The sequence below is a fragment of the Balearica regulorum genome, chromosome 9 (genome assembly GCF_011004875.1).
Source record: "Balearica regulorum gibbericeps isolate bBalReg1 chromosome 9, bBalReg1.pri, whole genome shotgun sequence".
Taxonomy (NCBI): domain Eukaryota; kingdom Metazoa; phylum Chordata; class Aves; order Gruiformes; family Gruidae; genus Balearica; species Balearica regulorum.
The window spans coordinates 29,261,556-29,283,411 of record NC_046192.1 but is presented as its reverse complement, the minus strand read 5'-3'; the positions used below and the strand labels follow the sequence as shown (position 1 = coordinate 29,283,411).

The window sequence follows — 21,856 nt, the reverse complement described above, 5'->3', positions numbered from 1 at the left end:
CCCTGGGTACTGGAAGAGCTGGCCAATGTTATTGTGAGACCTCTCGTGGTTGTTTGTCAACAATCTTGGGAAATCAGAGAGGTCCCAGTTGACTTGAACCTACTAAATGTTATCTGCCCTACTTTCAAGATGAAGACAGATGACTCTGGTAATTATAGTCCTGTCAGTCCCACTTCATTGCATGGTAAAAATTACAGAGAAAATTATTCTGGCAGTTATTTAAAAACACTTGAAAGACAGTGCAGTCATTGGTCAAAGCTAACATGGGTTCATGAAGGGAAAGTCAGGCCTTAGTAACTTAATATCCTTTTTATCCACATAGTGGACAAAGGGAAGGCAGTGGATGTGTAGGGTTGTGGTTTTTTTGGGTTTGTTTGGGTTGGTTTTTTTAGCAGAGCTTTTGATACTGTCTTTCACAGCATCCTTCTGGACAAAATGTCCACCATAAAGCTGGACATGTACACAATACAACGGGTGAACAACTGTCTGAAGGGTTAGGCTGAAAGAGCTGTAGTAAATGAGGTAACATCTGACTTGGCAGGCAGTCATTAGTGGTGTTCATCAGGGTTCAACTTCACGGCCAGTTCTTGTCGGTGTTTCTATCAATGACCTGGACACAGGAGTTGCGTGCGCACTAAGTAAGCTTGCCAGTGACACTGAATTAGGAGATACTGATTCATTGCCTTGAGTGTAGAGAGGCCTTACAGAGAAATGTTGATAGACGAGAGCACTGGACAGTCAATTGGTGCAGTGAACTTGATCCCAGGGAGGTTCCAGGTTGGATTTGGTCCTCATTCATTTGTGGTGTTGGCCCTGCTTCTTTCAGGAAATCTTGTTTTAACTAAGAAATGAATGTGAGACACATTGATTGTTACTATCTGAACTACAGCAGAAAAGCTGCAGTTTAGGCATACAGCTTATTGTTTAGCTGGGGTAAAAAGAGTCTGAACAAACAGTTCAGATCCAAATATGCTTAGAAAGTGAAGCCAGGTGTCATGCAGAAGGATAAATAAATTTTATTTTGCCAAAAAACAATTCATTTCAAATGGCCGTAATAGTATTTGTCCATAAGATGTATACATTCATACTTTAAAAAAAATAATCTGTTGTGTATCAACAGTCCTAAAGTGAGAGATAATAATGCTGTTTATAATATTAATATTCTCTCAGTGTTTACCTTATCCACAGTGTAGGTAGGTGTAGAGCACCTCTGCAAATTTAAAAAGACTTATTAGTGTGTATGCTTTGGTTAAGGCCATTTTTTTGTTTGTCATCATATTTGAAAAAGAATGTCATATTGCAGATGCTAGAATTAGAAACTGAACAGAAACATCATTAGAGACTATTAAGAAAATGGAAGTAGAATCTTTAGTATAGCTGAAGACAATAACTAACCATGGCTTGAAGTAACCCCTTTACTCCTCCCCAAACTACATCTAGATAATATGAAAACAGTTCTGATGAACGTAAGAATAATCCTTTAAAACAGCTTAATAATGAGCAAAACCAATCAATGAATTAAGTTTTGCTCTGAAACGTGCCATCCTACTGTACATGGACCTTGGTAGAGGATTGCAGCAGTGGCCATTATTTTATATAGTATGGACATAATTTTTTTCTTTTCCTCTTTCCTTTCCAAAAAAAGCTTTTTTATTTCCAGTTTCAAGTGCCATGGTCATCAAGAACATCCTTTAAGCTTGTTTGGCTTCATCCTTGAGTCCAGGCGAGGGAATAGGTGATTCATTTTGAGCTGGGGTTCTCTTTTGACTAACTTACTACAAAGACTCATAAGTTGAAACTTCTATTGTTCTCTTATTATTTTAACTTACTATTCATGTTGTCTTCCTTACATCTGTTTCCAGATCACAAAATTTGTGCAAGACAGACACAGAGCAAGAAGGAATCGGCTTAGGAAGGATCAGCTTAAGAAAATTCCTGTACATAAATTTAAGAAAGGCAAGTGGATAATTCTTTGTCTAACTAATTAAACCCCATTTTTTTTAACGCTAAAAAAAAACTCTAAATTGAGGGAGTTTGTAGTTTTGAAGATAATTTTGAGTACACTTGAAATAGAGAGTAGAGTTTGGAGTGAAAGCACACAAAAAGTTTGACTTGACCCTGTTCTCACTGAAATAGAGGAGTACTAGCTTTTCCTTAGTGGAAGCAGAGCAGATGCCATATGCAGACTGTGGCTGAGAATTTAAATGTTGCTCAATATACCACAAAATCAGTACAGAAATTCCACAAAACTTCCTTGTTGCTCTCGTTAACAGTGACCACAGCAGTCAGTCACTGTGGTGCGTTATTTCCATTATTTGTCTGGAAACTGATGAATACTAGGGGCACCTAAGTTGCCTGACGTTGTAGAGACTATAAAAACAAAACTATCTTGTGGGCATAATTTATCTCCTTTTCCAGAGGAGTCACCCTTTCATTCAGTGACAATATTTCTGTGAGGGCAAAAGTGATTCAAATTTAATGCCAGCATACTTGCTTTTGTGATCTTTGTAGTGATTAATTTTATGCAAGATTTAATTACAAGATGAGAAATAAAGCTGGAGTAAGTTGCTCTGTTCAGTGAAATAGAAAAGCTGCCTTAAGTCCTGCTCTGTTGTAGTCTACTTCTTAAAAGTAGAAAAAAACCTGCTACACTTCTTCTCCGTTTTGTATTTTAAATGTCTTACCATTTTACCATCTAATTGTTCATTCATACAAGCTGTTGCAAGGTATGAGAAGAAAAGGTGGAAAAAGTACGTGATTGAAATGATTGCTTACTGTGTAACACATGTCAATAGAGCACGTATTTGCTGAGGCACAAAGACCATGTTAGGGGATATGCCTGGATTCAAGGATAGAACCACTTACTGTTCTTTGCCCTTGATAAAGCCACCCTGCATTATTAATGACCTTGCTCTCACTTTGTACAAAGCAGATGTTCAGTATGAGCAGATACAGTATTTGTGCAACGTGAGTTCAGCCTCGGGGGGGAAGTGTTTGCGGGGTTGGCCTGAACCTTGCTGTAATGACCTCTTGCTATGGATTTAAAATTAACTCTAAAAAATTATCTTAAGCCAATAAAGCTAGTATTGATTTTGTTTACTATTTTTGATTATCTATGAAATCTAAGTAAAATAAAAATACAAAGTAAGTGATGTTGTACTTTAAAGAGAAATTTGCAAAGAAAAAGTTGCTACGAGAAAGTCAGTTAACGTGTCTTTCGGTTAACTGTGTGCCTCTGTAATAACTCTCTCAGAATTACATGACTAAGTAGCCAGAGTATCAAAATACCGTATTGCCATTTTCCTCATTGTCCTTCCTCTTTCTCTTTGCTGAATCTTACGCAATAGGAATTGTTTGGATCTCAGTCATTGTAAATTAAACCTGGCTGTAAATATCCAGGTATCTACTGCATTCAGGGGCTTATGAAAAACAGAACAAAAAGTTTTATTTTTTCAACTAGGATTTCAGTTTCTTTAAGCAAACGATCACTTTAGTTCTACTGCTATGAAATTAATCCTATATGTTACTTTAAGTCATTTTACTAAAAGGACAAAATTTGACCCCAATACTTGCAGTTACCTTTGGCAATTACAATAAAAAAATATATTGCTTCATGCTTCTTTGTGATAGGTAGGATTTCTCAAGACATTATTGCAAAATCCATTCACTTCAGTCGTCTTGATGATATATCCAAACAATCTTACCTTTTGCTTTGGAAGGATAGGTGAAAGCAACTCCTGTGGACTATAATCCTGTTTTTAGGAATGCTGGATTTTCTTTTGTCTCCAGTGTATTCTTAAAAATCTGTATTGAAACAGATTGAAATGTTAGTCAAATACTGAAGCTAAGACACTGTAGGTGCTGGTTCTTCTCTTTCTTGCACTGGTTTTTATATCATGAATCACTGCCTAATTTTTAAAGGAAGGTTTGCTTTAGTGGATTCCTATAATTTAATTGGTTGATAGGCAAATGATGATGTAATGTAGATGATTGTTCTGTAGGGGTGATTGCACTCTGACATACCTAAAGAATTAACACAGAAAATACATGAATCGTCTCTAAATAGGATTTGAGTCAAATAGCACTGTAGTGCATGGGAATCTTTTACTGATTCCTCTAGGCTTTAGATCACGTACTTCATATTTCTGTAATGAGGAGAGAGAGAGAGAATGCGGTAACAAAAGATGTGGCACGGACTGTTTTTGCAGAGTCCTAATCAACAAGCCTCGCCTTTGAATAATTCCTCAGAATGCAACATACGCTATATCAAAATCTGTTTTCTAGGCTGAAAGAGTTTTGGGGTAGTTTTGTTGTGGTTCCTTATAAAATGGATTACGTTTTGGTCATACAAAAGACAGTGGGAGTTGATATCTTTTGTATGATGTCTTTATAACAAAAGTACACACAGCAAAAAAAAAATCTGTAATTTGATCATTAGCAAATCAATACTCTGAAGAACAATAGCTTGGAAGAAATATAGCTTAGAAATTTTGTGAATTGGTACATATTCTAGAATTTATTTTCAGAAATACATGTTATTATTTCCAAGCTAGCTTAACTTTACACTAAACTGGAATATATGCCAAGACTGAAAAGATTTTTAGATCTTAACTGCAGTGAAATTACAGTATAACCTCTCACTCCTGTAGAAAAGAAAATATCATAATTTTAGTGAAGATAGAATGCTGAGAGAGGGATGTGTAAACATATTAAGAAATTAAAAATGAATGAACCAATTTTTTTCTGCATTGAGTGTTGAAAGTTAGTATCCTAAATGAGTGTCTAGATACCTGATAAAGTGTCCAGAATTTGGGAACTGCTACATCCACAAGACTTCTAAAAATTGAGCTGTTTGATTAGGTGTTTAAACATGAAAGAAGAGCTCAACTTTAGGCAGTCAACTTTGAAATGCTTGGTGTACACACGGAAAAAAGTCCTACATATGTGACAAATAATAAGCTGTAAGAGTACGTGTCATTTTAAGCAAAGACATAAAAATATAAGTATCATGTGTATTGAATTTTTGTGTACGTATAGATACCTGTGAGCATTAGTGGGAAATAGATATATCTCAACACCTTTTAAAAATCTGCTCCAGAGTAAGTGCAGTTCTGCAGTTTACTACGTATTCCTAAATTGATTTTTTTTTTTTCCCCCATGCAACTGGGATTATAACTGATCTAATTGCGGTTCATTACTGACCCATCTGCCTGACCGCACAGTACAGTTGTGCTGTAATAGAGAAAAGAAGTCATAAGGTCTACCAGAGTCTTGGCAGTTTTACTTTTGCATTTTTCACTGTTCACAAGTTCATGTATATGTGGATGGAAAATTCTGTGTTTCTGAAAAATATTTATTTATTTATATGCGCCAAGTAGTTAGATAACTGTGCTTGCTAAAGACTTTTCCTACACAGTTTACTTAAGCAAGATACTTTATTTTGCAGCAGCTCCCATACTTCCTTTTTTTTCCTGATTTTTTTGGTGGTTCTAAGCCAGCATCTAAAATACAGTAACGGGTATTTGAGAGAAAGATGTCTGCAAAGTGTCCCTTTTAAAAATGGAATCTTCTTTTCTGAGGGACATGTAGTCATGGAGGTGAAACTAACTTGGGACTAGTCATCGAGGCTGCAGGATTCATGGAGACATCACACAGGTCTCAGCTCTAAGGAGGGCTGGTGTGTCTGGTCCTGGCTGCTGCTTGGGCTTGCCTCCCTTCCCCAAACCACGATGAGAGCAAGCATCTGGGTAATAGCGTTAATTAATTTGTGTGATGACCTGTTGGAGAAATGTAGCAGATGGACTGCAGTTGATGGATCCAGTAGGTGCAGATGAAGCAGTTGGGCTGAGGGCGTGTTGCAAATGCCTGCGCAATGAAAGATGGGGCTGTGAGTTGAGTAGGGTAGGCCTGCATACATGGCCTTGACAAGAGTTGGAGAAGGATCTTTGTGGCGGTTAGCCAACATGCTGTCGGTCAGACCTGTGGCCTCCGCGTTTGAGAACTTTAGCGTTGGCCTTATTGAGAAAACTTTGTAATTACCTGGCTTAGAAACAGATGTGATGCTTTACTACTGCATCATTTTTTTCTGAATGTGGTGGTGTTCGTTTGCTAGGGGATGCCTTAGCGAGATAAGCCTACTTAACAACAGTGTGTTGTCATTTTTCAGGGCTTTCTTACGTATGTTGAATGACTAATGGGGGAAAAAAAGACAACTGTATTTGAATGTTTGGGGTATTTTTCTCTGAGAGATGATCAATTAACATGGTTTGACTAATAGAAACAACAGAGAAAAGGAATATCATAGCAAAAGAGGAAGTAATTTTTTAAAAAGCTATAGCTGAAGTATTTCACTTACATTAGACAAAAACTTGTACTTCAGTAATGTAGGTCTGGTGGTGATGGACGCCATTTAATCTCTCTGACTTTTCCTACCTGCCCATGAGGATTTTTTCTCCTGCTTTTCCTTTATCTTATCCTATTGTTGTATAGTAACTATCAGGAAAATTGTGTTTATAAGTAGTTCTCATGTCCACTGTGCTTATTTTCTGAAATGTCAAATTACGATAGTGTTATTTTTCTGTTGGCAGTCGTCATCTTTGCCTTTTATGTTGAATGATATATATTAACAAAAATAATATGAACCAAATTTCACAGACCACCTGTGCCACCACAGAAGCCCTTGAAATTTATCTTTTTGGGAAACAGATGAGAATTTGGTTTTATCATAAAATACCAGACTGGTTTGGGTGGGCAGGGACCTCCCAGCCCATCCAGTCCCACCCCCTGCCATGGGCAGGGACACCCTCCACTAGCCCAGGTTGCCCAAAGCCCCATCCAACCTGGCCTTGAACACTGCCAGGGAGCCAGGGGCAGCCACAGCTTCTCTGGGCACCCTGTGCCAGGGCCTCAGCACCCTCACAGGGAAGGATTTCTGCCTCCCATCCCATCTCCATCTCCCCTCCTGCAGCTTCAGGCCATTCCCCTTGGCCTGTCACTCCCTGCCCTTGGCACCAGCCCCTCTCCAGCTTTCCTGGAGCCCCTTCAGGGGCTGCTTTTAATCATGGTTTTCTGTTGTTTGGAGAATGGACCTATGAACTGGCAAGCCCCGAGTTGCAACTTTTACTCTCATTGACTCTATACCGAGATAAAATAATTATAATCTGTGTCTGCTTTCTTTTCCATCCCTATAAAATAGGATTGAGAATATTTACTGCTTTGCAGCACTCTTGCGGAAATCGAATAGTTAATGCTCTATCGATACTATGATATTTTTTTATTAATCTTCCTTTTATTTTTCTGGTAAAAAAATAATGAAAGCAGTGTACTTCACGCATATGTACTAATGTCCGTAATTTACCTTTGCTGATACTGAAGCACATTGCAGATATGCTTCTTTACTAATCTCTACAGTCTTGCCTCCCTTCTTTTTTTCCCTGTCAAAACAGTAGCTTTACCAAACCTGTAATTTAAAAAATTTGCAGTGTCTTTGTTAATTGTACCCATACTGCTGACTGGCTGGTTTATTTAGTGTGATATATATTAATGCAGAAGTCTGGTAGTAGGTAACACAAGACTGTACTGCATTCGAGATTGGTCTATTATTACATAGGCATGAATAGTTTTTAAACATCTTACACTCACAGATAGAGAAATCCTTTTAATAATGTGAAGAACTCACCTTCTAAGGATATCTTATGTGCCTTGGTTTTGTACCTGCTATATAATTGAGTACTATTTAAAATATTTTGTTGGTTTTATACCTTTGGAAGGGAGGAAGGTTAGACATTTTTGTTCTGCTTTTCCCTTTTAAAAATGAAGTGTTAGGCACAGGCAAAACGTAGTAGATTCAGTAGAAATTGTCATGACTGTCATAAAATATGAGGAAAAAAAGTATAACCAATATTTTGGTAAAATGGGAAGGCTCATTTTGCATTCCTTTGCTTATTCGGGGAGTTTAGGTTGCACACAGAATACAAGAACAAGCCTTATGAATGAGGCAAGAAAAGAATTATATGCAAATATACTTCCCTTACCACCTTCCAAATATATACCTAGTACCACAATGGACAACCTTTCACATGCTTTGTGTTCCTTCTATTTTCATCCCTCATAGATGCCAAGTTTCAATTTTGTGTATAGTACTTTTGAAACATTGGAGTCTTTAAAAAAAAAAAAATTAAAAAAAAATTTAGCAGAATAGCAACACATGACGGTCATGACCCTGTGTAAGATGCTATTCCGTATTTTCTATGCTGTAGAAGAGAGATTCTAGATAAACAACATGAGGTATTGTATGTGTTTAAATAAAAAAAATGACAGCACCTTTAGAAAAGCCCAGAACAGAACTATTTGCCTGAACATGCCTTATACTGAAAATTCTTAAGTCTACAGAATGTTAGTTGCTATAGACTTCAGAGAATTGTGCGCACAACAATATGGGATTCTATAGTAAAATAATTCTCTGAACCACCAAAATCAATCCTGTATGATTTTGATTTTTTTACATCAGTCAATGGTATTTCGACATTGGAATGATGCAAAAGGCACCTGCTAATAATGCAGCTAACCACAAATTCAGATTAATTAAACGGTCCTATTGTTAATTATCTGGTTCTGGTCTTAGCTCATGTTTGTTAACAACTGAAAAAGGTGCCTTGCAAAAATCCTGAATCAAGGCAGAGGAGTACTTGCTTATGTTCTGGTAATGTGGAATATAAGCTGTGTCCTTATTTAAAAGCTGAAGCTACAGTTATTTCTATGTGAATATATGAGTGCTATTAGTCTACTACTGTAATTCTTCAGTTTGTTTTTTATTATTTTTAATGAGAAAGTATTCAAACATGATCAAGACTAATCATGCAAGTTTAAGATTCTTTACAGACTGAATGGGAAGAGCTGTTACACTGCGTTTATCTGAGAGTTTCCTATATCTGGGAATTAAAAGTGCTTAAGATTTTTTTTTTTAACATCTGTAGAGAAAGTTTATTTTTCTTGGTGAAGTGTACTGTTACCCAGTTAATAAAAATCTTGGTGAAGTTGCTTTTTGGAACTTTAAGTCTTGAACTTTTAACATTTGTGCTTTATTTATTAATGATCTTATTCTGAACACGTAAACAGAAAAATAGTACCTCTTTGCCTCATTTCTGTCACTGAACAACTTAATTTTGCTGATTCTCATTCCCCAAAAACTGAGTTTCATGTAATACTCAAAATTTGAGCTGATGATAGCAATTAATCTTTTGTGCCTCTACCTCACTGATGAGTCACCAGCGTTATTTCTGTTGGCTTTCTGCAGCTTCCTTGGAAAGCTCAGCTCCTTCGTTGCTGGTGCACAGCTCTTAATTTTTCTACTGTGATGTACTTAGTCTCCTTGCATGTACTAAACAGATACAGAACCACCGTGCTGAGTTGCATAAGAAAACTAATTGTTCTTTGAAGACTGACTCTAAATACCTAATGTAGCTAATTTTATAGAAAAGCATTGGGTTTAGCAGCATAGTATCAAACCAGATTTTCAGCTGAGTTTCCAGAAATTCTCTCCTGCCATGTAGTTTCATTACAGTAAAGGGAAAGCTCTGCTGCTGTTTGAGCTTCTGTGCTGAAAGGATGTCTCTTCAGAGTAATGCAAAATCTACCTGCTTCCTTTGTTTTTTTGCAAGCTTCCTGATAATATAGGGTAAGCTCATGACCCAAATGTGGGCCTGCTGTAGCTACGCATTATTGAAATCTACCCCATTCTTTCCACCTTTTCCCCAAAACAACACTTTGACAACTTGTGTATTACATCAACTCTTTTGAACAAGCTTGGAGCGTGAACTGTAACTCTGATTTGTCCCTAGTTGATCTCAGTCTCATGTATGTAGTCTGGACAGTGCTTTGGGAAGTAATATTGGAATTGCTATTAAAAAAAAAACAAAAAAAACCCACCTAAATTTGTGCAAAACAGTCTTGTGTCATAGAGATTATTGTGCGTGATATGTGTATGTTGAAAGGTGAACTTAGTACATAAGAGATTCTTGTTGTGGCCGTTAACTCTAGCCCTAGCATGCTTCAGTCTTATGCACTTAAATCTGACATCTCCAATGTCAAATCGGAGTGATGTGCAACCATAAAGTTTTAGTACAGCAGATAGTTCAAAAAAGACTTGATAGAAGTTTACTGGGAGAGGATTAAGGTGACACTGTGGGGAATGGAAGTGGAGAATTCAGTTGTGAGGAGGACTGATGAGGTAACACTTGTGGGATGGATGGGGCTCAGATTAGGTGGAATTTGGAAGGAACTGGAAGAGGTTGGGAGTAGATGGAGAAAGCTGCCCTGAGGGGCACTGGGAACAAGATACACCATCTCAACCCTTCTTTCTGTTACCTTGAGGTGACAAGATCAGAGGCCTCATTTTTCTTATAGGGGTCTCTGCCTTACTGTATGCCTTTTCCCATGTATATTCTGGTATAAGAGAGAGTGAACCTTCTCTGCACATATGCTTTCTAATGGGATCCACATTTCCTTACTTCCCTAGCTCCTCTGCTGTATGGTAAAACCCAGAATCTTAGCTAGCCTTGAAGATAATGCAAATATAAACTACTGAGCACCGGGAAATTAAGAAGCAGCTGTGAAGATTGTACAGGTTGGGAACAGGCAGGCTTAGTGGGCTAGGACTGCAATTACGAATACTTAGCCAAAATATGCAGAGAGATTGATGTAGTTCTTTGGGGCCACCTCCAGGATATTGCAGGCTGTATCTGGGGTGCCCATCCTCTGGGGAAGGTGGGCCATACAATCTTTTTTTTTTTTTCCCCCCCCCCCCGAGACATTGTCATTGGTGCCTTTCCTTATCACAACGTGTATAACCAGGATGCAGGCACCCTAGCACCACATGTTGAGCAGATGACTGCCCTTACGATAGGATGTTGGATCATTTGACCCTGTAACTATCCTGTCCCTCAACCAAATGTGTGTTAGTCAAGCGATCGGAGAGCTTGCCGTGCAGTCTGCTGGCACGTGTGCTTCTAGCCGTGTGACAAGGAGGACTTAACAGGAGGAGAGGCGGGCTGAGGCAGACTTAATTTTTTTATTCTGGTATGCTGTAGTTTGGGCATCTAAAGAATGCTTCATGGTCAGGAGAGTGTGCGGCCCTAGCAAGCTGCTGCTTGTGAAGAGACTGGACATCTGCCGGTCCACTGTACAGAAGTACTGGGCTGTGTTGAGACAGTAAGGTTCAGTTATCTAAATTGCTAATGGCTTAAAAGTTCCACCATGTGGAAATAGTGAGTAGCGGCACTGGTTGTGTGTAAGTTGCAAGAGGTGTGTGACAGAAGAGTTCACCAACTTTTGCAGATGTAGTGCCTTTGTGCACATGGCCAGAACTCTTCCAGCCGTGACAGAGTGGAGCTGATACCCAGCTCATGTCAGAGCAAGGGACCCTTTCACTGCCTCAGTCCCTCTCAGGGCTTGATCGGGTAAGTATTCACAAGACATAATGAAATATGGCTCCTTCAAAATGAAATGTAGCTACTCTTTATTTTAAAAGATGTACTTTGCACTACTCACCTTTGATAATATAGCCTAGTAATTGACAGTCTTAGGAACTGGGGGATCTAGTTTCAGTTCCCTCCACTGTCTTCTAGGATTAAGCTGTCCATTTCCATCTCCTAAGAGAACAGCATCTTGGGGGGAACTTCCTGTGTCACACATCTAAAGCCTTGACCTAAAACTAGGTTTGGGGAGAGGGGGAGGTTTGGCCCTTTATCATGATTACCTTCTGATGGTCCTGACAGGGTAGTTCAGAATATCACTGCTCCAATGGTCAAGTTTTCCTTTCATTTCCAGCCTTATGATTCCTGGTTAGATGATGGCTCTTCCCTCCTCCCCCCCCCCCCCCCCCCAGCTTCTCTCTGTTCTCTGCCCAAGGTATTCCTCCTCTGTGGTGTTTATAGAGAAGGCAGAGTCCCCTGTCAGCCTTCTGATTGTTAAATTTAAATTACCAGTCTATTTTTTTTAATTTTTCTTGCATGATAGCTTCTCTGTTATGTGATCATAATACTCTTTTTTGTTTGTGTTTGAATTAATCTTCTGATAATACCAGTGGCCACATTACAGACTCCTGAACAGTACTTAGTGCTTCTGGAAAGACTACTCTTGATGCTTTCTACTGTTGCATTTTTCTTTTTCCCAGTTGTATTGCATTTGGAACTCTGTAGTGATCAACCAGTATACTCTGTTTCTTCTCAGTTTATAACTGATGAAATCTCAGCTAAAAATTCCCAAGGACCTAATCCCTAAATGGATGCACTTGCATGTTATAGTACTGAATTTCATTCATGTACCATTATTCCAGATTTACAGATTTTTCTGTGCTATCCCAGTTACCCTCTTGATGATGCTTACTTAATTGTGTCTCATATATGTATAATTGATATGCTCCTTGGTTTTTTTGTACCAATTTTGTTCCAAAGAAATTTTGTTAAAAGACACTACCGGTAACTCTCCTCCAGCCTCATGAACTTCTTCCAATACCACCAATAGCAACTTCCATTTATTCAGCTCCCTCTACTAATCCTTGCTAATCTTAAGGACTAGGAGCAATCATTTCACACACAGAACTTTACTGAATGTTATACCAAAGTCTGCATAGATAAGATGTGCCATATTTCTTATTTCTAGAAATCAGTTTGCAAAGGCATTGTCTGCCTTTTACTATGACCATGCTATATTTGATCCTCTTTTTTATTTACATCATCATTCATTAAGTGCCCTAATTTATGTTATGGGCCACTCTGGGAAGGGCACTCTCCTCCCCTTCTGTTGAGCCTTGTATATACTTCGCAGAAGAGAATCCTAGCGTCAGAGGGGCAAGAAAGGCACCAAAATGTTCAAGACTTCCTGTCTTTGCCTGGAAAGAGGGATGTCTTTGAATCCATGTGTGTTGAGGGAGGTGGTTTAAATTTAAGAAACATACCATGGATTTGTATTGGTTCTCTCACTGCTTTGTTCTGCTTTCTGCTGTTTCATCTTTTGCCAACATCTCTAGGCTGTTCTTTTCACCATTTTCTCCATCCTTTTGCCAACGAAAATACGTATATCTTTGTATATATAACTGTGAAAAGCATTATATACGTATGGAACTAAGAGATCTGAAAGAAATGTTGTTGTTCGGGATATCATGCCACCTTTGAAGAATTAGGCTAAAGAGCAAGAGCCTTCAACTGTCTCGAGAAACACACATGCACACACATAGCAAATGTATACGTTTGTGGAATAAGTTCTGCTGAATTTCCTAAAGTGTTCTAGCTCCAGCAGTTGTACCAGATGTTGGTAAGGATGAAAGCTATTGGACTTAAGTTTCTGAAGGTAAGGAAACAAAGATGGAATTTGAATAAGGTCAGCACTGGTAAGGCCACATCTGGAGTACTGTGTCCAGCTCTGGGCTCCCCAGTATGGGAGAGAGACAGAGCTACTGGACAGAGTTCAGTGAGAGGCCACAAAGATGATGGACTGGAACATCTCTCCTGTGAGGAAAGGCTGGGACAACTGGGATGGATCAGCCTGGAGTAGAGAAGGCTCAGAGGGAATCTCGATCACTGTGTATAAATACCTGAAGGGAGGGTGCAAAAAAATGGAGCCAGGCTCTTTCAAGTGGTGTCCACTGACAGGACAAGACATCCATCTAAATATTGAATATTCAAGGACACACAGGAGAACATTGACATTGAAAATTGTGGTATTTTACAACTTTTTTTGCAGTAACTTCATGTCTGAAAAGGATTCTACTGGTTTTGGTTGGGATAGAGTTAATTTTCTTCATAGTAGCTTGGATGGGGCTGTGTTTTGAAAGCAGTGCTGATAACACAGGGATGTGTTAGTTACCGCTGAGCAGTGCTTGCACAAGTCAAGGGCTTTTCTGCTTCACACCACCCCACCAGTGAGTAGGCTGGGGGTGCACAAGGAGTTGGGAGGGGACACAGCCGGGACAGCTGACCCCACTGACCAAAGGGATATTCCATATATACCATATGGCATCATGCTCAGCATATAATGCTGGGGGAGAAGGAGGAAGGGGGGGACGTTTGGAGTGATGGTGTTTGTCTTAAGTCACTGTTACGTGTGATGGAGCCCAGCTTCCCTGGGGATGGCTGAACACCTGCCTGCCATGGGAAGGGGTGAATGAATTCCTTGTTTTGCTTTGCTTGCGCACACAGCTTTTGCTTTACCTATTAAAACTGCCTTTATCTCAACCCACAAGTTTTCTCGCTTTTACCCTTCCGATTCTCTCCCCCATCCCACTGTGGGGGAGTGAGCGAGCGGCTGCGTGGGGCTGAGCTGCCGGCTGGGGTTAAACCATGACAAGGACATAAGCTGCTGGTGTAACTGCAAACTTTAGAGGGCCAGCATCTTCCAGGAAGTTGTAAAGAACCATTTGGATTGATGAAAGGACCCTGTTGTAAAGCTGTTGATAAAAATGAAACATGAATAAATTGACTTCTAAAAAGTGGTTATATTTTTGTCATATAATGTATCACAACAGTGTACATAATGTCAATACTGTCAGTTACGCATATCTTATTTGTGAGGTTTGAATTACAAAATAATGTAAACTTTTTCTGGTGACTAGACTATCAGTCTTGATTATTATTCTGTTTTACCCAGTTGTCTTTGTTGTTATTTTTCTGCCTGAGTTTTCTCAATAATATATTAATTCCTGTATAGTAAAGCAAATCCTGTATTTTAAATCCTTACTTTTAATAAGAATGGTAGAATATTATGGAGATAGCACTGCACACAGTTTAAAACGTTTGTATTAACCTGAAGGGAAAGCAAATGTCCTAATAGTCCTAATAAGGAGAGAAATACAGCAAAGTCAACTGTGTAATAGTTTCTTCGGCCTGTAAAACTAACCAGGAGAAACCTATATGCACGTGTTTGGAAAGGTCTGTTGCAATCTTTTAAAGTTAATCTAATTCTCAATTATGTGCTGTAGGAGATGAATACGACGTATGTGCCATTTGTCTGGATGAGTATGAGGATGGAGACAAGCTGAGAATCCTTCCATGTTCTCATGGTAAGCACCTGTGTTTTAATCTCTAAAACACCATGTCTATAAATCACAGTGAATATGTTTGATTTATAAAATGTATTTTTGCTAGTATGCAGGAGTGCACGTACAAATTAGGAAAAGAGCAAACTTTTTTTCCTTTTCTTAAAAGCAAAAAGAGCTAGCATTCCCACTTTGCATTTTTCTTTGGATGTAACCATGAAAGAAAATCTGGGCATCATGCTGTCCCCTAAATGCCTGTATTTAATAGGGAAACACATTCCAGAGTTACCTTTTACATTAAAAAAAAAAAAGGCTTTCACTTTCTCCAAGACAAACCATAAAACGTAATTCAGGTATTAGTGACACAGAGATATGGATGAAGGGATATAGTCTGTAGTCTGAAGCCATATGGAATGCTGCCTTGATTGCACTTGGAAGTCAATGTTGTCAGTGAAAAAATTAATGGGATATTTTTTACTGTGACAAGTTGTGCACTGTTGGAACAGTGTTTCCCAAATACAGCCCACTGCAAAAGTGCATCTATATACATATCGACCCACAAGACAAGACTGCTCTTAACTGCATTACGAGTACGAGAAGTATTTGAAGAGCTTATACCTAGAAATCTGGAAGAGGCCTGGGCCCAAGTGTGTCTCTAAATTTAAACTTTTTTTTTTTTTTAAAATAAAAGCTGTATAAAATCTATCAGGAAAGAGAATTCATTCTTCCTAGCTTGACACCCTTTTTCTACCTGTACGTTAACTGTATTACAACCATTTTGGCTGGGTGCAGTTTTACCCAGCTTAAAAGGCAACTGATGTTACAGCCTTACATGCACAGTGAGCACAGCGGATGACAGACTGAGCTTTGTAGATCTTCATTCATAAAAAAATAATTTCAAAACAGGCTGACGAACAAGAAGTTCTCAGAGGAGAAAGAACAGATCCATAGAATCTGTCCCAGCTAGGGACTGCAAAGTTAACTAATCCTGATCACCAATATCAAAGATTGCTGACAAATAAAAATAAAAAAACCAAAACAAAACACCACTGTCAGTTCTTGTGGAGAACATGCTGCTAATGTGCTTGAACAGATACCAAACACAACGTGCTTGCCCATGTAAATACCTCGCTCTTTGCCAGATAGAAGTCTCTGTTAATAAATAGAGCTAAGTTTTTAATACCGTAAGAAAGACACTTTCAAACTTTTTTTTAAACAAGGCCAGTATAGTTGCAATTCCAAATGTAGACCTAATTTAAAATCCGCAAAATCACGTGGTAATTTTATTAATAACAAGGTGCTTTGATACAATCTTGGTGGAGGTTAGAGGTGTTATGAGGATAACTATGGTCGGCACATCAGCTGCAAGGCAGCTGTAATTCCTCAAGAAGCTTTTAAATTTTATTTTGTCAATGCGGCCCATTGCAGGACTGCTCTCAGATTCATTCATCAGAGGAAATAGGTTTTTATTGCATATATCCATGTGGCTGAGATCCTAATCTATTAGATGTTTTGTACATAAGGATAGACAGCCTACGTGCCAACAAACTTCTAACTAAAATTCTCTGTATGAGTTAAATTCTAAAATTCTCCAATTGGTGCTACTAACCATAAATACAATTTAGCATAAATATAATTTGCCCTTTTTACATAGATAATGATGTACTTGTCTTTTTTGTTTTTTAACAGCGTATCACTGCAAGTGTGTGGACCCATGGCTGACAAAAACAAAAAAAACATGTCCTGTATGTAAGCAGAAAGTGGTCCCTTCTCAGGGGGACTCTGACTCTGAAACAGACAGTAGTCAAGAAGAGAATGAAGTATCTGAAAATACTCCTTTGCTTAGACCATTAGCCTCAGTTAGTACTCAGTCATTCGGGGCTTTGTCAGAATCTCATTCCCATCAGAACATGACCGAGTCCTCAGAATATGAGGAAGATGACAATGACAATATTGATAGCAGTGATGCAGAAAATGGAATGAACGAAGAAAGCGTAGTGGTTCAGCTACAGCCCAATGATGAAAGGGAGTACAGAGTGGCAAATACTGTTTGAGACTACTAACTATGAATAGTGTATGAACAAAAGGGTTCTTAAGACTATACTTTACAAACCTTTATGTAGGGAATATATTTTAATCTGTAATCCATTCAGTTTCTTCAGTAGGAGCAGCAGTTCATGTAGTATTCTATGGTTAAATTGTTACAGATAGATTTATTTTTGATTCAGGTATTCAGTCACACATTCTGTCTTCTCAAAATGAACAGTTTAACTGGACTTCACAATGCTAATGAACAATGTTAATAGTTTATATCAATAGAAATATCACACAGATTCTAAATGTATCTTGTTGAAACGGGATTTATCTGGAAGTAATTTTTTTCAATTTTGTAGCTACAACTGGGTCATACTGATAGCAATATTTATTACATGTATGGTATGTGTTACCTTTAAGCCCAACAGAAAATGTATTTGCATGTTTGTATAGAGTTTTCCTAAAAAATGTCACCACTACTGAAAGAAAAATGTAGAACAGATCAATATTCTATATGCTGGTGTATCAAAACAAAGCAGAAGAAATTCCACTTTTATCTCAAAGCAGCAATTCCAAATAATCCTTTGGAATTTGCCACAGTAGCCAAGTTTAAGCAGTTTCCATCGAGCAATTCCTAGGATAAGGAAACTTACCAGTTTGAGTAGTTCACAAGGTAAGATCTGGTCCACCACAAACACATCAATTATCCCTACTTGCTACTACGTGTAGTCTGGTTTCCAGTGATAATGTGGGAGTTGGGGGGTGACCAAAACAGAGGTTTTGTTCCACGTAGAAAAATAATGTAGGTAAGTATTCTATTGATCCTCAACTCATATACCTCTTACTAAAGAACATTTTATGCTGCGTTAGTCTGCTAAACTATGTATATAGAAAAATTGTTCTTTTCAAATACCTGATTTGAAAACAAGTGCTTATAACTGTTTAACAGAACTCAGTACTTACCAGTGTATCATGAAAAAAGTAAATGATATATAATACCTCTGTAACTATGTAGAAAGTAAAAACATACATATAATCAAAATGCAGAGATTTTTTTATATGGCCTTGAATGAGGAAAGCTTGAAAGAATGTTAATAAACATGTTTTCCACTTTATGTATCAAATGGAATTTATTGAACTTTTGCATTACTTACATTCATGGTGTACTCTTCTGTGTTTATCACTAAGGTTCCAGAACACGGAACTGTTAATGATCCCTTAGTAAACATTAACCTACATTGTGCTGTGCATTGTGGTACAAAGTGCTGTACTGATCAATACTGTATGGAGGAGGACTAAGTTACATAGAAAACCTTCATTTTTGCTCACTTTTAGTTTGAGGAGAAGTCTGTACATGTAATTTGGGGGGGTGGAGAGAGAAGGAAGACCAGAGCGGTATTAATATTCCTGCCCACCGTGCCAGCGCCTTTAGAGCTGCAGCCTGTGAGTGAGCCTGTGTTCTGCAAATTGGGCAATGCCAAATCCTGGGCTGAGGCGATTACAGGTGAGGCATTTCATTTCTTTCTTCTGACCTAATACACAGTGCAGCTGCACCCTCCTTCAACCTGGCAATGGAAATCAATCCTCTGGGACTGGCTAAGGGCAGAGAAAATTTATTTTTCGGAATGCGGCATGGTAAAAGGATAATAATGAAAGAATGATTCATCTTCAAACCAGCAATCCATGGGGTTAATGACAAACAATGTAGTATTATATTTTCGCCATGTAAAATTCCACTTCAACTTGCACATGTCTAGTTATGTGCAAATGTGAAAACTTACCAAGCTGAAAGATGTTTCCTAAAGTAGGTTCCTGCTGTTCGTATGTTACGAGTGCATGTGTTTGTTCATAATTGTATTTCAGGCACCCCAAAACCTGAAGAGAGCCAGAACCACGAACCGAAGTAAACTTTATAATGTATGCTATATTTAACTCTGGTTGTAGTATTTGCTGCAGTGACAAGTAAAATTACACTCTTTTTATCAGTTTCTCACCTGCTACTCTCCATGCTGTACAGACAAAATGCATGCAGCAAAGGATATTCTGTTTCCATCTCAAATGTACTGTACATTTTTTCTGTTCCATTTTCTAAATTTCCTAATGGTTTTAATCACATCTCTCTTGTGCCACAGATACAGTTTACTTGTCAGTTGCCATTACCAGCAAAAATGAAAATTAAAGAAGGATTAGCACTTTATTATAAGAAATACTTCAGAAGGTTAAGTATCTCTTAGCATTCCTAAGTAGAACTTGCATATTTCATAAACACGTGCTGGATAAATCTTCTGACTCAAGAGGTATGGCCTGTGTAAAGCCACAGGAAAAGACAAATACTGATTTTTCTTTGGGCTGTGACCTACTACATTATCCACATGAAGCAGCACTGTTTCCTCACCGTACACCATGAATGGTTGTTTGCTTATGTGAAGTCTGATCTAACTTCAGTCTTTTGCTGTCTGAGAACAGGATGTTGGTGCTGTAAAGAGGTTTGTACTTGATTGCATAGTTGAAAAAAAAATCTTCTACTAAGTAGTTGTAACTAGTGCCTGCACTTAAAAGTATTTCATAGGATCTCTGAAGCATGTCATCTCTCCACATAAAACAGCACAGGTATCAGTGGCAGCTATCACAAAACGTTATTTGTACGACCAGTATAAATAGCTCCTTACAAAGCAAGCTTGCACTAAGCCTTTCCTTGCGTAATGAGAATAAAATACTTGGAAAAGGAGCCAAAAGAGGACAGGAATTAAAAGTGGCCCTCAAAGGGGAAGGTAAGCTTTCATTTGTTGGGGAGGGTGCCAAGAATCCAGTAAAAAGCGACTGGAAGAAGTGATGGGTCTGACAAGTGTTTTTCTTGAGAGGTCAGTAATCAAGGAATGGAGAAGACTTAAATACAAAACTATCCTCCCCCCCCCCCTCGACAGCACAATGGTGGGAGAGTGCCAGGGCCAGTGTGTGAACAAAGAGTAATAATGGGTACCTACATGTAAAATAATACCATGAATATTAAAAATCAGATGTCTAAAAATGCAATGCCATCAGCAGTTCAGAACAGTTAGAATTTGGTAGAAACACATTCATTATAAAAGTAACCCTTTGAAAGGCTAAGTAATAATGGCTGGTATAATGAAAATTGTGAGTTGTTATGGTGCAGAAAATAAGCATGCTGACAATTCACTTTGTAAGTGTACTTCAGAGAAAGTATGGGACTGATTCGAAGGGCCTGGCAGTCAGCATTAAAAACTTGTAAAGCCCTGATACTCTGCACATAAATGCAGCCCTCATCCTCTTCCGGTGTGTGCCATGCAATCTAAGGGGCATAAACAATTTGGTATAGCAGTAACCCTTCAGAAAGTGAAGCAGTTCAGCCAATAGTGAATTATCTTCCCAAGTCTGAAGAGAGACTGAACAACTTGAGAACTACCCATAAAAAACACACCACCCTTTAAAACAATTCTGCCTCTTCTCTATATTCTTTAGTTTGTACAGCTTTCCTATTCCTTTCTCCTCATCTGTTTTGTAAAACACTAATGTAAGTTCTGTTCTGACATCAGTTCTGTTCTTTTACCCAAGCCTTGAATAAGAACATATGCTACAGAAGGAGAAAAAAAAAAAAGGGGGGGGGGGGGGTGGTGCTCTAGCTTCTTTATGGTTGGGAACTGCTGACTAAGATGCAATAACTTCTGAAGCATATGAGCAATTGGAGAGCTGTTTTTATAAAATGGCAGGCACTGTAAACCACAGTGAATGAGTTTGGGCGCTCTACTGGAAGTTGAAGAGCCAGCAGGTATCAGAGACAGCTGTATGCAAGTGAAGTTTCTACTAAAAAAAAAAAGTTTTTCATGGACTAGCAAGAGGGTAAAAAAGGAAAAAAACCCACCCATGAGAACAAACCTCATGAGAACTACACAGGTCAGGCATCTTCACTGCCACAATGTATGAATACTTTTACTAAATCCTGAATGGTAAAATTGGTGGGGGGGGGGTACAGCCTCATAAACTCTGTGACCGCTGAAGTGGTTGGAACAGTACTGATGTAATGTGGGCAGCAGCCTGAACCCTAAGTGCAAGAGTAGGAAAAGAGGTGCATGGTACTGCACAGGACTTCAATTCGGCACATAAACTCAGTTACCCACACAGAATTACTTTGTAAAGTCTGAGATACAGTGAAACGCTTTCTCCTAACTTTTTGTAAGGAAAAAAATATGCAAATTTCTGAACTAGTCACAATTTTAGTGCTCAAACCTTTAGCATAGGAAAATAACCTGTTGCATTTAAATTTTCTATTAATCTGGACCTGACAGTTAAATGTAAAATTTGTTGAGAGTCCAGGTAATTCAAGGAAGCTATTTTAGGTAGACCCTAGCACATTAGGTGCCCAGACACCATTCTGCTGTGTAAATTCAACAACAAATGCATTTGAAAAAGTAATCTGTGAAACAACTAATTCTTACCAAGTACTTCTTACCAAAAGTATACAGGTGCCATACATCAACTCCTGCAGACACCTGCTCAGGAGAGGGGAATTGATCAGAAAGGAACAGTGTTAATTAAGTAAATGGGATGAAAAGTACTTGGCAGCTCAGAGGCAGGAATAGCAGTTAGCAGTGCACACCATTACAGTGAAGTCCAGCTATGGCCTTATTACAGAAATGCTTTGGGGATGGACACTACTCCCCTAGCCAGAAAAAAAAAATAAAATCCTGCAGTCAGACTGCGAGTGCAATTTTTGATTTGGATTTAGACAAAGTTTTGGTACAGAGCAAAACACAGATTCACATGCTCACAATT

General features: G+C 38.5%; 1 protein-coding gene across 2 annotated transcripts in view; it reads left to right on the top strand.

Annotated features, from left to right (window-relative positions):
- RNF13 (ring finger protein 13) overlaps positions 1-18,180 on the top strand; it is a 41,225-nt gene extending 23,045 nt beyond the window's left edge. For both annotated transcript variants that reach the window (XM_075761783.1, XM_075761784.1), the window contains exons 8-10: positions 1,863-1,956; positions 14,975-15,055; positions 16,721-18,180. In XM_075761783.1, coding sequence (XP_075617898.1) covers positions 1,863-1,956; positions 14,975-15,055; positions 16,721-17,085 — 540 coding nt within the window. In that variant the 3' untranslated portion in view covers positions 17,086-18,180. The remainder of the gene's footprint in view (positions 1-1,862; positions 1,957-14,974; positions 15,056-16,720) is intronic.
- The last annotated feature ends 3,676 nt before the right edge of the window (positions 18,181-21,856 follow it).